The sequence below is a fragment of the Scylla paramamosain genome, chromosome 7, assembly GCF_035594125.1.
Source record: "Scylla paramamosain isolate STU-SP2022 chromosome 7, ASM3559412v1, whole genome shotgun sequence".
Taxonomy (NCBI): Eukaryota; Metazoa; Arthropoda; class Malacostraca; order Decapoda; family Portunidae; genus Scylla; species Scylla paramamosain.
In genome coordinates, this window is record NC_087157.1 from 17678397 (window position 1) to 17696376 (window position 17980).

Sequence of the window (17980 nt, forward strand, 5' to 3'; positions counted from 1 at the left end):
ATGGCAATGTCAAGACCCACAAGCCAGGCAACAAATTAAGACCCATAATATCCCAAATTCCCACTCCTACCTACTACATCGCTAAAAGACTGTGCGCCCTCCTCACACCGTACATTCCTACCTCCTATTGTCTGCAGTCAGCCTCAGATTTCATCGATATCCTCAACAACAGCGGCGTAGAAGGAAGAGTTGCCTCACTAGATGTCGAATTCATGTTCACGAATGTTCCAGTGGATCGCACCATCAACTACATCATGGAACGTGTTTATCACAATGAAGCTACACCTAAGCTTGCGATCCCAGAAGCTGTACTCCGAGAACTGCTGGAGTGTTGCACTAAAGAAGCACCTTTTACCTGCCCCCGCGGTAACAAGTACTGCCAGGTAGACGGCGTGGCAATGGGTTCTCCTCTCGGTGTACTCTTGGCAAACTTCTTCATGGGTTGCATCGAGGAGGAAGTTTTCAAGATAGTAAAAAAGCCGGATATACGAGTATATTGCCGTTATATTGACGACATTTTCATCAAGACAAAGGACGCAGCCGAGGCAGAGCATCTTAGACTTCACCTCCAAGAAACATCTGGGCTAACATTTACTATGGAAAACAGCAAAGATGGAGCCATGCCCTTTCTCGACGTCCTAGTGCAACAAGAAGAAGGAAGATTTACCACCAGCGTCTACACAAAACCAACGAATCCTGGACTCTGCTTGAACGGACGAAGTGAGTGCCCCACGAGGTACAAGGATTCCACTATCTCAGCCTACATCAGAAGAGCGCTTACACACTGCAGCACGTGGAAACAAGTCCACCAAGAAATACAGCGCTCAACTCAAGTCCTCATAAACAACAATTTCAGTGAAAAGGACATCAACCGCCTAGTAAAGAAAATTGTCGACAGCTGGCATAACAAGAAGCAACAAGAGGATAAGAAAGGGAACATCAACATCTTCTATAAAGCAACTTTCTCTACCGCCTACGAAGAAGATGAGAGGGCCATCACGCAGATTGTGAAGAGAAACATCAAGCCTTCCGACCCTGACAAACAAGTTAAACTGATAATTTATTACAACACCAAGAAAACCAGCCATCTTCTTCTAAAAAATAACCCCTCAAAAGAGAAAGAGAGCCTTCAGAAGTCACATGTCATATATAGGTTTACGTGTAACCAAGGAAACTGTGAAGTCCTTCCCTCCACCTATGTTGGCATGACGACAACAAGACTCTCCCAACGACTAATTTTCCACCTCTTAACAGGAGCACCCAAGAGACATCTGAAGGAGAAGCATAACATAAACATCACAAGAGGAATGCTAGTAGATAAAACGGAGATCCTAACTACATGCCCAGACACCAGGCGTCTCCCCATCTTAGAAGCACTATATATAAAAGAGACAAACCCTACATTAAATCAACAATCCGAAGACCTACAAGCATTACCAAGCGCGCGTAGACCCAGCTTGGATAGCAACCCAGCACAGCCCGCGACAGCCGTCAGCCAATCAGAGACCAGGACGCGCAGCGGGGTGACAAGCCTACCGGTATAAATACACCCCCGCAATCAGCTTGAGCCATTCTCTCCGACACCCTCAACACGGATAGACCTTCGCTACTGAAGAAGGGTCAAGGACCCGAAATCGCGATCTAGCGAAAATGACTAGCTTCGGCGAAGTCATACAGCCAATTAAAAAAGAATATAAGACAATCATAAGATATAAGGAAAATATCTTAAGAAAAATAATAAATGCTCAACTAGCTATCACATTCAATGAGATATGTATTAGAGAAAGACTCCTGCCCATATACACCCTTAATAAATATATATATATATATATATATATATATATATATATATATATATATATATATATATATATATATATATATATATATATATATATATATATATATATATATATATATATATATATATATATATATATATATATTTACCTGAAGATAAACAATTTTCTATACTGTCAAAAGTTTCTCAATTTTCAGATTTTTCATGCATTTCTTACAGCAGGTTCCCAATAATATTATAAACACTCTCAGTGGTCAGAAGAGTTACTACGAGTACGTTTCATTCACAGTCACTAGTATCGAGCTAAGAATGCAGGAGTGAGATCTGTACACCCAAGACGAGGCACAGGTCAGGATTAATGAGTCCTCTCTTTGAAGGTAGTAACCTCGAGGAGCCAGCTGCTTTCTTGCTCTGAGGATAGCTCTCTCTCTCTCTCTCTCTCTCTCTCTCTCTCTCTCTCTCTCTCTCTCTCTCTCTCTCTCTCTATCTCTCTCTCTCTCTCTCTCTTCAATTTTTTGCTCTTAGAAAGCTCACACACGCACTTACACACAATTTACCAAAGTTTAACCCCTCGACGCCCTGTCTTGCCTGGGACTGAGGCAGACTGTCCGTGGCGGTTCCCGGAGGCTGGGCAAGAACGCACGGGAAAGAGCAAACCTTACACTGCCGCGACTACAATTTCAACACGGGATTAATAATTCGAAAAAAAAAAGAAAAATAATATCAAAAAGTAAAAGGTCTGTTACGTTCTGAGGAGTATTAAGATTAAGGTCCGCATTCTTGCAAATTCCAGGTTCTATCTCCAACACTTTTTATAGACTATAGTGCAAGTCACACAGCCACGCAAGCAGGTGGAGGTGACGCTTTACATCACTGGAAATGGACAAGGTGCAGGTGAGTCAATCACCACCAGCTACACAATATTACCACACTCGCTCAAAACTGTAAACATTTCAGTGTAAGTAACAATACACTCAAAGTGACCCCACAGGAGTTGTCGGGAAACGTACTTACAAGTGGCATCACCAACTCCTCCACTTCACTCACTCAACCCAGCCTATTCCAGTCCTTCAGGTCAAGACAGTCTCCCTCAGCTGGCTCCCAAAGGCCACAGCTGCCATGTCTCACTGAGTCCTTCAGGCCCGGACTGCCCTGTTGGACTGGGTCCTTCGGGGACGGACTGTACCGACAAATTGCATAATATAAGTTCATACTACACCGCCCCAGCTTGGATTGCCCCACTCCCTAGACACTTGTTCCAGCAGTCTACCTTTAGCCTTTTTGTCAACAGTCTGCGACAGTCAGGTGGCTTTCAGGTTTTGTTCTCCCTAAGACTTGAGCTTTTCCTAAAGGGAGGATCAGGACACATCCAGAGCTGTGGAACTGATTCCGTGGCTTCTCTTACTCCAGCCTTTCTCTTTGTCTTTTGGAGAACGCCACTGACAGGCATTCCATTCACTTTTTGTTTGTAGCGCCTGCCTGGCGGCGCTGCCTTCATGCATGTGAAAGTAAAGAAAAAAGAGACAGAGAAAATAAACTAGACCAAAGTTGTCATTTTGATTCCTGCATATTGTTAGCACACTTCTCCACGCTATAACGAGTGATTTAAGGAAAATGTATTTGTTGTTGTTGTTTTGATAAAAGAGAACTCTTCCTAGGCCAGCACTCCACCACCACAACCACCACAACCGCCTCTATTGCCTCCAATACTTCTACCACCACCACTACAGTACTATCACTGCGGCTGCGGAACCATTGCCTCACGCCAGACCCTCGAGGCTCACTCAGCTTCGAGCAGCGTTGCCCTGAACGGCGCCGACCGACCAAAGCCTCCGCGTCGCCTTGGAATTTTCAGCACAGAAGAGAGTGCAATTGAGAGTATTGTGTTTATGCCGTCCTAAGAGGGCACACTGGGGACTGGCAGCTTTTCTAATGCCTTCCTTTGCTCGCTTCCATTACTACTGTGACCATTTTTCCCCTTTCCTTTTCTATGTTTCCTTTCTCCGGCGCGAAATGACAATATTCGTGACGGTCTGCAGGGGACGGTCAGGGTAAATACGGGTGTTGCTCGCTCTTATCTCTGGAAAAGTTTTGCTGCAAAATACGAAATGTTGCAGTGTCCTGACGGCTTCTTTGCATAGAGGGCAAGTGGGATCTCCATTGGGCATTTTTATTTTTTTTTAACTTTATTTTATTCTTTTGTTGGGGCTGGGAGGAGAAGGTTGGGGGAGGAGGGTGGGATAGGGTTGCTCCAATTTAAAGCTGAGTGTGTTTGTACTCTCTCTCTCTCTCTCTCTCTCTCTCTCTCTCTCTCTCTCCTCTCTCTCTCTCTCTCTCTCTCTCTCTCTCTCTCTCTCTCTCTCTCTCTCTCTCTCTCTCAGAAAGCAAACTGTCTCTGAATTTGTACATTTTCTTTGTGGTTTCTTCCTGTAACTGAATAATGTTATGTTTCTCGATGTGGATGCAATGATATGTCAGATTTCCATTGCACTTCTGATGACAGTGATGGATTTTTTACTAAACCCATGAAATGATGTATCTTACCCACAAACTGCTCTGCTAAACTTGCTCACTGCACATTTTCCAGCCAAGCACAGTCTTCGCCTGCCTAGCTACCTTTAATTAGTACCACACACTCATGCACAGATCATCCCCGGCGGCTCATGGTGGAAAGAGACAGTCTCGTGGACCACCCTATTACCCACGAGAAACTTAGGCTTAGCAGAGCTGACTACAAACATTCATGATAAGATCCAATAGCACACATTAGTTACCGCTGCCCCTTCATAATGAGGCTGGTCCTTGTCACGCATGTACTTCAATCCTGAGACCACAGCAGCTACCCAGAGATTGTCACAATCATTTGTGATGTCTTCCTGAACGGCTAGGTGTGTCGCAAGACGAACAGATGGCGGTAATTCAATAACGCTCACAACTTGTGTGTAGTTCAATCTTGCATAATTTATACAATATTCCCCGTCACTGTTGCATTGACTGTATCGTGATGACATCGTGCAGGGCCACACAGGTTCACCCGTTGCTGGGCACCTCTTGAGTGGTGAGGCGACCAAGGAATTTGTAATAACCTCATATGTAAAGGCTGGCCGCTCCAGAGTCTCTCTCTCTCTCTCTCTCTCTCCTCTCTCTCTCTCTCTCTCTCTCTCTCTCTCTCTCTCTCTCTCTCTCTCTCTCTCTCTCTGATGGATATGACGATAACAATGAAATAACTTATAATAATTATAATAACACTACTACTACTACTATTAGTGCTACAATAGTAGTAGTAGTAGTAGTGTTATTATGATTATTATATGTTATCTTATTGTTATTTTAGTGTTAGTCATCATAATAAAAACAATAACAAGAGTAAAATAATAATAATAATAATAATAATAATAATAATAATAATAATAATAATAATAATAATTATAATAATTCCAGATTCTTATATACTGCAGTTTAGAATAATGTAAGTGCCGAGTTTCCTCAAACTCTTCTTTGTTGATCAGAAACAGGGGTAAAAGACGTCATATAATACTAACAATACGCTATGAGTTGTGGCCTGACTTACTCTTAAATCAGAGTGGGCGAAGACTAACAAATATATTACATAATGGTATACCACGTAAGCCTACACCCCTCCCTCCATGCATATATATATATATATATATATATATATATATATATATATATATATATATATATATATATATATATATATATATATATATATATATATATATATATATATATATATATATATATATTTATATATATATATACATATATATATATATATATATATATAATATATATATATATATATATATATATACATATATATATATATATATATATATATATATATATATATATATATATATATATATATATATATATATATATATATTATATATATATATATATATATATATATATATATACATATATATATACATATATATATATATATATATACATATATATATACATATATATATATATATATATATATATACATATATATATATATATATATATATATATATAATATATATATATATATATATATATATATATATATATATATATATATATATATATATATATATATATATATATATATATACATACATATACATGTACATATATACATGTACATATATATATACATACATATATATATATATATATATATATATATATATATATTATATATATATATATATATATATATATATATATATATATATATATATATATATATATATATATATATATATATATACTATATATATATATATATATATATATATATATACATACATACATACATAACACGAGACAAGTATTCACACGGTCTCGCTTCCGTACATTTAGAAAGTATGGACAAGCACGCAACCCCATACATAGCCATAAACACAACACACACACACACACACACACACACACACGAGGAACTATCAAGAAAGGTCAAGAAAGCGTCTGGCTTCTTTCTCTTTTCTGGTACATTCTCTTCTGCACTATTTTGGAGGGAGCGTCGCCCCCTGCCTGCTGCCCCTCCCCGTCATGAGTGATGCCTGTTAATTAAAGTTAGTGCTTGCAGTAATTAGATGTCTCTCTTCCCGCGCCACTTCCCTCGCGCGCTGCTCCACGGCAGGCGTGACTTTACTATCATTTTGCTGCGATAAATTACTACACGTTGGCTGTTTCCCGGATGAAGCGCTCCAGGGAGCAGCTGCTGCCATTTTTTCTCTTTTTTTCCCGAACTACAGTGCTTTTATTAAACCTGCGAGGTCTCTAAAATCCTGAAGCTGATGCCCGACATATCGGTTAAAGAAACTTGTACACCGCCGTCTATTGCTTTTCCTTTTTACTCCTTCCGTCTTTCCTTTGGGTGAGTAACTGGGGCACCATCAACAGGCCTTCCCTGGGGTGAGTGGCTGTAATTCCCTCCTGGGATAATAACTTCCAGGTAAGAACACGAGTCCGTTGGAAAAAGCGTGTCATAGGGAAGTTGCGGTGATAAGGAAGAAAGGTCAACGCACGTGTGGGTGACCCTTTGGAATGCAGGCATTAGTTTAACAAGGGATCCTGTTCACCGTGACTTGCTGCTCTGCCTCACTAAACAGACAATGGTTGAATCTACGTGCTGCTATCAGATGTCAACACTAAGGAACTCATTGATAGGAATTCAAAAGACTTGGATCATTTAGGTATGATACACTGCACTTACTTTAGTGTCAATGAAACATGAATCATAGTGCTGGATGTTCTAAACTGTTTGATTTTTTACACTACACTTACTATAGAATTATTGAAAGACGAACAACAGTACCGAAGAATGGATAGCTATAAATGATTACTGGTATGGTAGAGTGGTGTGTGTACAGCATTGGTGGCTGTGGCGTGGAAATGTCCAGTGGAAATGGCCAGCTGTAAGGCGGCGCGGCGGCTTGGATTATGCTGATGAGAGGGATTAACAGTTTTCGGAGGTCTATTCTTTACATGCAGTATTGTACGTGTATATATAATGTACAGTGACTAGAGAAGCTCGTGACGCCGACTATGATATGAATCTGTCCAGCTTGCACAACCACAAACACTTCACGCTGAGGTGTTTGACGCAGGAACCGTGTGAAGCTCAGCACGGTGATGAGAGGCGCCGGTACTCACAATAAAAGGTTCGTGCACTACACCTTGTAATCATCGCGGCAATCAGAACACTATTAGCGCCAGCAATGCCATCACCGCCCACACCACCACACATCATTACTGCCACCACCGCCCACACCTCCGACACACCAAGTGAATGAACACATTATTATTGCTACCATCACTACCGCCGCCCACACCTCGGCCACACCAATAGAATAGAACCTCACTCTCATCAAATAGCAATTAGGAGCTGTTTGTTAGATTAGAAACACATGATTGGAACATAAGAGTGTAAGAAAATAAGGGAAGCTGCAAGAAGCCGTCTGGCCTACACGTGGCAGTCACTATACGAAACATGTCTACGTATTTCTACCTGTCATCCTCATCCATTAATCTGTCTAATCGTCTTTCATAGCTCCATAACGATTCTGAATGAGTACCATGTTCATAGTATTTGTTGTAAGAGGTCTTGATGGTGTCTAAAAATTGAAGTCCTTGTCATTAACTGAAGCACTTTCCGGAGCTTACTTACGAGCAATTCCTATCATTATTGCATCAGGAGACTTGAGGACTTAGCTTTGATGAAACGTAAGAACACTTGACTTGTTCTTCACGCCAACACATCATTGATCCATTTGTTCTTAATATTCTACTGCGAATACAAACCAGGAGTTGAAAAGTTTCATAACGGGTCGGATTGGAGAATTTAGTTCCAGTGGTGTTTTGATACTCCTCTCCTGAAACAATCTGATTCACAATGGGAGGAGTGTGTGGGGACGGAAGGAAACAAGAGGAGAGTGTTTTGTATGTAAGCATATGTAAGCATATGGTCAGAAGAGGGAGTCAGTCTGGAAGAAGAGGTGAAAGGATCGTAAAGGTTTGATAAAATAATAATAAGTAAATAAGAAAATATATAAAAGTAGTTTGTATAAATAGAAGCCTGAACCACGTGGAGAACACTAGTGAGGTAGTGACCACATGACTTAGATAAATAAACGGATAAATAAATAAGTAGATAGCCATATAAGAACAACTAAATTGATAAGTAAAAGAGGTCTGTGTGAATAGAAGACTGAACCTTGTGGAAAAGACTAATGAAGTCCAGTGAACATATGAACATGAAAAAAAAGTTCGTCCGAGACAGTGACATTGAATACGTTCAGATTGTGGTGTATAATGTAAAGTAATGTGAAGTGGACACTGTGTGTATCTCTACCATAGTTACCCAAAGTTGTATCTGTCGTCTGGCCAGACTTGAATTTCATATCACGGATAAACAACGCCTCAAAATGCATATGTGCATAGAACCATAGAACATTTTCCACATAGAATATCCTGCACCTTCACCTCTGACAATATCTACAGAAACTCGTGTTACACCATATATATATATATATATATATATATATATATATATATATATATATATATATATATATATATATATATATATATATATATATATATATATATATATATATATATATGTGTGTGTGTGTGTGTGTGTGTGTGTGTGTGTGTGTGTGTGCGTAGGTAAGAGGTGGGGAGGGATACGTGCGGAGCTCGCACGTATTTTTTTTTACAGTAAGGTGTACGAGGCAGTAGATAATGGTGATAGTTATGATATCTTATATCTGGACTTTAGTAAAGCATTCGACAAGGTGCCCCATCAAAGGCTCCTGAGAAAGGTTAGGGCGCACGGGATAGATGGGAAGGTGTTAGGTTGGATAGGGTCATGGCTTGGTAACAGGCGACAGAGAGGGCTAATAAACGGCTCGAAATCCGAGTGGGGTCATGTCATTAGTGGGGTGCCACAGGGATCAGTATTAGGGCCATTATTATTTCTAATATATATCAATGACTTGGATAGTGGAATTAGTAGCGATGTTAGTAAATTTGCGGATGACACAAAGATAGGTAGATTAATTAGGTCAGAAGCGGATGCCATCGCCTTGCAGACAGACTTAGATAGAATGAATGAATGGACGGATAGATGGCAAATGCAATTTAATATCAATAAATGCAAAGTGCTTAGCGTAGGTAGAGGAAACCCACACAATAGGTACACATTAAACACCCAAACTCTGGTAGGTACAGGGTACGAGAAAGACTTAGGAGTTATAGTTAGCTCTGAACTCCGTCTAGGGAAACAATGCATAGAAGCCAGAAACAAGGCAAATAGGGTACTAGGATTCATTTTTAGGAGTGTTAAAAGTAGAAGGCCGGAAGTAATATTAAAGTTATACTTGGCGCTGGTCAGACCTCATCTAGACTACGCTGTGCAGTTCTGGTCCCCACATTACAGGAAAGATATAGGTCTATTAGAATCAGTACAGAGGAGAATGACTAAAAGGATACAGGGGATGAGGAGTATTCCTTACGAAGCGAGGTTGAAGCGGTTAAATTTACATTCTCTAGAGAGACGTAGGTTAAGAGGGGACCTGATAGAAGTCTTTAAGTGGTATAAGAGTTATAACAAGGGAGATGTAAGCAAAATTCTTAGGATCAGCAACCAGGGTAGAACAAGAAATAACGGGTTCAAGCTTGAAAAATTTAGGTTTAGGAAGGAGATAGGAAAAAATTGGTTCTCAAATAGAGTGGTAGATGAGTGGAACGGACTCAGTAATCATGTAGTTAGTGCTAGGACACTAGAGAGCTTTAAGAGAAGATTAGACAAGTTTATGGATGGGGATAGCAGATGGAAATAGGTAGGTGTGTTTCATACAGGGACTGCCACGTGTAAGCCTGGTCGCTTCTTGCAGCTTCCCTTATTTCTTATGTTCTTATGTTCTTATGATCACGTCACCGCACGTCACACAACATGGAACTTTCCTTGGTCCATCTATTCTCACCCTTCTCACCAGATGCCAGTTAGGCTATAAGCCTGTCAGCTCGATGACATCCGGACAATACTCCTCCATCCGTCTGGGTCTTCATATTCTCTGTTCTCCATCACCTCGACCATTGTCTGTCCTCTTCTACTAAGGCTCTCTTCAATACCTTGCTTCCATCTCTTCCTTGGTCTCCCTCGTGGTCGCTTGCCTCTTGGTATCCACTCCATATATTTCTTAGCATGCCGATCTTCTTCCATTCTCTTAACATGTCCAAACTATCTCAGTCTTGCTCTATCAGCATCCTCCAGTAGCGGCGTCACTTCCAACTCTTCTCTTATTTGAACATTTCTCATCTTGTCCCTTCTTGTAAGACCCCTGATTATTCTGAGCACTCGCATTTCGGCTGCCTGAATCTTTGATTCTAGTTTTGTAGTTAAACTCCAGCAGCATTCAGTACCATATAACAGGATTGGTATAACAAGTGTATTGTAAACTATTAATTTGCATTTTGTAGGCACATGTTTATCTTTTAGTATCGGATACATCTATTGCCATGGATAAATATAATCAGCATTGCCTACATCATACTATCTATTTATTTTTCATAGTTACTCTCTTTATCTCTCTAATGCATTTCAGCACGCATTATTCTAAGCTATAAACAGAGTTCTCTTGTCTTATTTATGTAATTAAAGAACTATAACCAAGAATATAATGAATTGCCCTACGCTGGAACAACGGTACCGGGGAGGAAGGTCGATTCACGCAGCGAGAGGAGAACCAGTACGAGAGGAATTCACAGACTCCTGGTAGAAAGTCAAGGGCACAGCATGTGAGTGAAGGTTTATGGAAGATCACTTGACTTTTGTGAGTTTAGTTTTCGATAAAAATACTCATTTCATCTCCGTGTAGGAAGTCAGACTGTGGGAGAGTGAAGGACCCAGAGAAGGAGGGAGAGGGACAGGGTAGGTTACTAGATTTTTACGTTCAGATTTTCACCAAATATACTTGCGTCAAACTAGGGATGTCCTGTTTATCAACCGTAGTCTCAATACGAGCGCCCGGCAACTGAGTGAGCTGTGTTGCCTAAGCACGTCCTGTCAGGAATACTAACTAAGGCAGAATAGGAACCATGCAGTGGTGAGGCTCAGATGTGCTGATGCATTAAACCATCTTACACCAAAGTAAGAGCAAGAATGGAAGTAATTGGGTTATATTATTATTATTATTATTATTATTATTATTATTATTATTATTATAATCATTATTATCACCACTATTATCATCATCACCATTATTATTTGTTATAGCAATACTGCCATCAACAAACACACACACACACATTATATATATATATATATATATATATATATATATATATATATATATATATATATATATATATATATATATATATATATATATATATATATATATATATATATATATATATATATATATATATATATATATATATATATATATATATATATATATATGCACACAGATCATCATCATCATCAGTATCACCACTCGTCATTAAATATAAAATATTTCCTTGAAGTTCATACGGCTTCCGTGTCAGCACTGTCTCTTTGTGCAGGACGCCTTGCTGAGGTAATTACCTGACACGAAAGGACTGAGTCCACAAACTTTCTCCACTCGTTAAGTTTGTAAGCCTTGATTCAACTCAGGTTGCGGAAGGAAGGCTGAAAGACTGTGTGTGTGTGTGTGTGTGTGTGTGTGTGTGTGTGTGTGTGTGTGTGTGTGTGTCGCGCGCGTAACCGCATTCCCAGTACTCGTACACAACCGTAGTGCACAATTTCACGGGCCCTGTTGGAACTGACAACTCTCGTTCATCTACTCGTGTGATCAAGCTCTCACATAAAAGGAGCGTCACGGAGCATGTGCGTCAGTCTGTCACCCGGCCCGCGCACTAAACAACCCGACTCTCAGCACTGAGGGAGCATTGTAAATTCTGCAACGCAGTGCAGATAATCTTATATTTCTTTTGTTAAGGAACGAAACATTTGTGCGCGCTTGTGTGTGTGTGTGTGTGTGTGTGTGTGTGTGTGTGTGTGTGTGTGTGTGTGTGTGTGTGTGGACTGATGTACAAATATGAGTTTACTTTTGTGGCTGGTATGAAATTATCATGTATGTTTTGTCAAATAAACGCGTTAGTGAGACAATGCAGCTCCTACAGTTATCTGTATGAAGACTAAGACATGGCACGTGACATTCCTGGTGAACCCCTGTGTTGATGACAATCACGCTGGACTTAACAAGACCTGACTTAGTGTTCTGTGGTCTCGGAGTTAAGAAGCTGAACATCCCCCTATGGACGGGAAACTTAGCGTAGCATCGTGTGGCTTCACTTCTATTTTACTTGTTGAAAAGACCGCTTTGTGTATTTCCTATGATGTTCAGTTGCCGCTTTGCTTCCTTTATGCACCCTTCTTTGGCGTCACAGTGCTGCCCAGTGTGAGGAAACATTTTGTTTTGAAAAAAATCACAACAGAAAATATACAGACAAAATAAAAAGCCACTCATACTGATTTTAGTTGTTCCTTTACTCTTCCTCTCGCTTGTATCTCACAGCAGCAGAATAGAGAGGGATGGCGCGTGGTGCGGCTCTGGTGGCGACGCTGATGGTGATGGTGGTGGTGGTGGTCGTGGTGGTGGTGGTGGCGACTGCTGCTGATGTGCCATTCGTTGATACCAGGGATGGCCGCGTCTCAGGCATTGTGGAGGAATCGGTGAAGGGCCGAGACTTCTCGTCATTTTACGGCATTCCCTACGCTCGGCCACCACTGGGGAGGCTGCGATTCAAGGTAGGCCGGCAGACGGTAAAAATTTGCGGAGTAATGAAAGCACTTGACTTCATCAGAGTGAGACTGTAAAATGAGGTTGGGAAAATACTGGAAGGAAGTGTGTCCTTTCTTCCAGGATCCCGAGCCCTTCCCAGACTGGGGGGCCATGGGGGAAGCCTCCATTCCCGCCCCGCCGTGCATCCAGTATTTCTCCGCAGCAGAGAGAGTCGGAATAAAGGAAGTGCTGGGTGAGGAGGATTGCCTGTACCTCAACGTGTTTGTGCCCAAGGTGAGGCAGAGAACCACGGAGAGACTGCTTTAATCTGTGACATGTGAACCTAAGAGCATAAGGGAAGCTGGGAGAAGAAAGTAGGCCTACACGTACTAGGTGACAGTCCTTGTCTAAAACCTGTGTCCACCTGCCTTCCCGATCAGTAAATTTAACTAATCCTTTTTTAAAGCTCCCAGGTGACTCGGTACTAGTAGGCTGATTACTGCATATATTCCAGTCATCTACCACTCTATCTGAGAACCAATTTCTTCCCTTTTTTTTATTTATTAGTTTTAGTCCTATCCTGGTTACTAACACTAAGGATTTTGTTTAAATTGTCCTTGTTATATCTCTTAATCTAAGCTTTTCTAACGAATATAAAATTTAAAACTTTAATCTTTCGTAAGGAATATTTTACATCTCCTTTTAGTCATCCATCTCTCTCTCCTCTCTCTCTCTCTCTCTCTCTCTCTCTCTCTCTCTCTCTCTCTCTCTCTCTCTCTCTGTCTGTCTGTCTGTCTGTCTGTCTGTCTGTCTGTCTGTCTGTCTGTCTGTCTGTCTGTCTGTCTGTCTGTCTGTCTGTCTGTCTGTCTGTCTGTCTGTCTGTCTGTCTGTCTGTCTGTCTGTCTGTCTGTCTGTCTGTCTGTCTGTCTGTCTGTCTGTCTGTCTGTCTGTCTGTCTGTCTGTCTGTCTGTCTGTCTGTCTGTCTGTCTGTCTGTCTGTCTGTCTGTCTGTCTGTCTGTCTGTCTGTCTGTCTGTCTGTCTGTCTGTCTGTCTGTCTGTCTGTCTGTCTGTCTGTCTGTCTGTCTGTCTGTCTGTCTGTCTGTCTGTCTGTCTGTCTGTCTGTCTGTCTGTCTGTCTGTCTGTCTGTCTGTCTGTCTGTCTGTCTGTCTGTCTGTCTGTCTGTCTGTCTGTCTGTCTGTCTGTCTGTCTGTCTGTCTGTCTGTCTGTCTGTCTGTCTGTCTGTCTGTCTGTCTGTCTGTCTGTCTGTCTGTCTGTCTGTCTGTCTGTCTGTCTGTCTGTCTGTCTGTCTGTCTGTCTGTCTGTCTGTCTGTCTGTCTGTCTGTCTGTCTGTCTGTCTGTCTGTCTGTCTGTCTGTCTGTCTGTCTGTCTGTCTGTCTGTCTGTCTGTCTGTCTGTCTGTCTGTCTGTCTGTCTGTCTGTCTGTCTGTCTGTCTGTCTGTCTGTCTGTCTGTCTGTCTGTCTGTCTGTCTGTCTGTCTGTCTGTCTGTCTGTCTGTCTGTCTGTCTGTCTGTCTGTCTGTCTGTCTGTCTGTCTGTCTGTCTGTCTGTCTGTCTGTCTGTCTGTCTGTCTGTCTGTCTGTCTGTCTGTCTGTCTGTCTGTCTGTCTCTCTCTCTCTCTCTCTCTCTCTCTCTCTCTCTCTCTCTCTCTCTCTCTCTCTCTCTCTCTCTCTCTCTCTCTCTCTCTCTCTCTCTCTCTCTATCTCTCTCTCTCTGTGTGTGTGTGTGTGTGTGTGTAATAGTACCAATCTTATCACAGATTAATGGAGACGCTAGCTTCCCGGTGATGGTTTGGCTTCATGGGGGAAGGTTCACCCATGGCAGTGCCCAGGAGTACCCTCCTCACGTCCTCCTGGACCACGACATCGTGCTGGTGGTGGTGCAATACCGGCTGGGTGTCCTGGGTGGGTGGTGTGTGGCGAGGTGGTGACTTCTCTTACACGCGGCGCGGCCTGCGTACTGCTCTTCTCACTGCTTCTCTCTCACTGTACAGGCTTCCTGTCTACCGAGGACTTGGCGATGCCTGGGAACCTGGGCCTCAAGGACCAGACCCTGGCGCTCCGGTGGGTGAAGACCAACATTCACCTCTTTGGCGGAGACAACATGCGGGTCACCATCTTCGGTGAGAGTGCCGGCAGCGCAGCCGCCCACCTCCTCATGTTCGTCCCGGAAGTTCAAGGTAGGACTCCTTTTGGACTTCACATTCGTTCTCATCACCTTTGTTTATACACACACACATACACACACACACACAATATATATATATATATATATATATATATATATATATATATATATATATATATATATATATATATATATATATATATATATATATATATATATATATATATACATATATATATATATATATAAATTTCAACCTTGTATATCGATTTGTTCACATATTTGCATGTAGTGAGACAAGTTGTACTGTTTTGACAGATCTTTTCTACCGTGCTATCATGCAGTCTGGAACAGCACTGACGTCCTTGACTATCAACAATAATCCTCGCAAAGAGGCAATTGAAGTGGGCGGCAGCCTTGGGTGTCCCACAGACCAGGGCAGCAACACGCTCCTTCTGTGCCTGCAGGGGCTGGATGCAAAGGCTCTCTTTCCTCGTTACGAAAGCTCCAGAGTGAGTGGCACTCACTGTGCCAGGTGTCAGGACTACTTGCTCATTTAACTTGAACATTCAATTGTGGATATATTCAAATTACAGTTCTGAGGCCATTTAACTTGTACAGAGATGGGGCGTGCTGCCGCTCACCTTCACGCCCTGGGTGGACGGCCGTTTCCTGCCGCGTCACCCTGCCCTGCTGATAAGTGAGGGGCGCAGCACCCGGGTGGACATCATATCAGGCATTACCAGAGACGACGGGGCTCTTTTCACCTTGCGTAATTATCACCCAACTTACGTGGTTAAAGATCATGCTTCACTAACTGAAATGTCTGAGGGAATAATTACCTTCAAAATATATTGTTTTGAAGATTTTTATTTATTTATTTATTTTATTTTTTTTAAGCTGCATTGGCAAAGAAACAGTTACTGGAGGAGCTACAGTACAATTTTAGCATGGCCGGGTCTGCGTCCCTTCAGCTTGAGGGCAGGAGTGAGGACCCGGAGGCTGTAGCCCGCCAGCTGTACCTCCACTACTTGGGCACCACGCACGTCACCGAGGCGCACGCTGACGACTTCATGAGGGTGAGCACCAACACTGGAGCCTAAGTCTGTTTTTTGCTGCATATGCTCCGTAAACTTTGGATGTATTTGCAATGTGAAAATTACTTGTTTACATATACGACATAAGGATGATAAGACACGGCTCTACGTGAGGGGATGTTACACCTTAACACTTGAGACAAGAGGATGCCGGCAGTGTTTTCACTGTTCATTCTTAAATTCGCGCCTATGTTACATTTTAAACATACAGAACTGCCAGCTGGTGTTCTGTACGGTGAACTTTTCCGTGATCATTCTGCTGTGAAAAAGCCTTGTAACCGTAGTTGTTAGTGATTAGTGATGAATTATGAGGGAGCTTTAAAAACTAGATTCACGTATGAAGATGATAGGTGGAGATGAACAAGCATGTTGCATTCAGGGACTGTCACGGGTTGATCTGATGGATTCTTGCCGTTTCCCTTATTATCTCATGTTCGTAGTAGTAGTAGTAGTAGTTGGATGGCGTGAACGTTCTAATTCTTTTAGTTATCAAAATAATAATAATATATTATTTAAAAAATGATGAAGACATAATAATAGTTATTATTATTGAAAATAACTAAAATAACTCTTAGTTTTTGTTCTTACTAGTCTTATTATATATAATTTTGACAGATGTTCACTAACCACTACTTTGCCGTGCCTCATGACCGCATCTCCGCCCACCACGCAGGGAAGATTTACCGCTACGAGCTGCAGCACTACGCCCTGCTCTCCTTCGGCCAACTGATCTGCCCTTCCTGCGACAACAAGTGTAAGCAATGCCTGGCCCACAACCTGCCCGAGGCACCGCGGTGTCAACACTGACACGAGGCGGTCAGTTCAGTGACGAATGTTTAGGCAGATGTTTTAAGGACACTGGCAAAATAACTGGGGACTGGCACCTTTAGTGGGCTTTTTTCTGCCCTTTTCTTGCCCTTGTTTGGAGCCACTCTTACATAACAGATCCTAATAACTGACACAAAGAATTTTGCTTGTAACATCATATTCCTTATGTCACTTCAAGGCAATGAATAACTGTCAGAGATTTTATAGACATCAAGGGTGGTTCTCGACTTAAATACTCATAAAAACAGAAGGTGCTTGGCATAGCCACTACCACTCCTGATGTTATCACCAGCGCTGTCGCCACCACCGCTATACGTAGCAACTATCACCAGCCTTCTTACCATCACCATTACCACTACCAATAACTCTTATCCTATACTATTAATATCCTGCATCACGACAAATTCCAGTCATTATTGCCATCACCACCATCTCATCGCTGCCATCATTTTTATTAGTAATAGCACTGCAACCCTTTTCATCATTACTTAACATTTTAATTTATTTATACATAATTTGTGGTCTGAGATACGAGTATAATCTTGTTGAAAAACTAAAACACACCTGTGTCCGAGTCACTGTGAAGTGTGCCATGAGTCACCGTGAAGTGTGCCATGAGTCACTGTGATGTGTGCCATGAGTCACTGTGAAGTGTGCCATGAGTCATTGTGATGTGTGCCATGAGTCACTGTGAAGTGTGCCATGAGTCACTGTGATGTGTGCCATGAGTCACTGTGAAGTGTGCCATGAGTCACTGTGATGTGTGCCATGAGTCACTGTGATGTGTGCCATGAGTCACTGTGAAGTGTGCCAT

General features: G+C 41.6%; 2 protein-coding genes and 1 long non-coding RNA gene across 4 annotated transcripts in view; all 3 read left to right on the forward strand.

Moving 5' to 3' along the window:
• Positions 1 to 12442: 12442 nt before the first annotated feature.
• On the forward strand, positions 12443 to 13658 carry LOC135101828 (esterase SG1-like). Of its 2 annotated transcripts, XM_064006120.1 has the most exons (3): positions 12443 to 12774; positions 12892 to 13124; positions 13240 to 13658. In XM_064006120.1, the coding sequence occupies exons 2-3, from the start codon at positions 12909 to 12911 to the stop codon at positions 13423 to 13425; spliced, it is 402 nt and encodes a 133-aa protein (XP_063862190.1). In that variant the 5' UTR covers positions 12443 to 12774; positions 12892 to 12908; the 3' UTR covers positions 13426 to 13658. The 2 variants fall into 2 exon arrangements, with proteins under 2 accessions (XP_063862190.1, XP_063862189.1); XM_064006119.1 differs by having other exon boundaries at positions 12443 to 13124.
• A 1212-nt stretch (positions 13659 to 14870) lies between these two features.
• On the forward strand, positions 14871 to 16607 carry LOC135101829 (cholinesterase 2-like). The gene is made up of 5 exons (XM_064006121.1): positions 14871 to 15018; positions 15108 to 15293; positions 15560 to 15753; positions 15863 to 16013; positions 16142 to 16607. The coding sequence occupies exons 1-5, from the start codon at positions 14901 to 14903 to the stop codon at positions 16342 to 16344; spliced, it is 852 nt and encodes a 283-aa protein (XP_063862191.1). The 5' UTR covers positions 14871 to 14900; the 3' UTR covers positions 16345 to 16607.
• A 354-nt stretch (positions 16608 to 16961) lies between these two features.
• LOC135101830 (uncharacterized) overlaps positions 16962 to 17980 on the forward strand; it is a 3610-nt gene continuing 2591 nt past the window's right edge. Inside the window, exon 1 of the long non-coding RNA XR_010269388.1 lies at positions 16962 to 17092. This is a non-coding gene — a long non-coding RNA (uncharacterized LOC135101830). The remainder of the gene's footprint in view (positions 17093 to 17980) is intronic.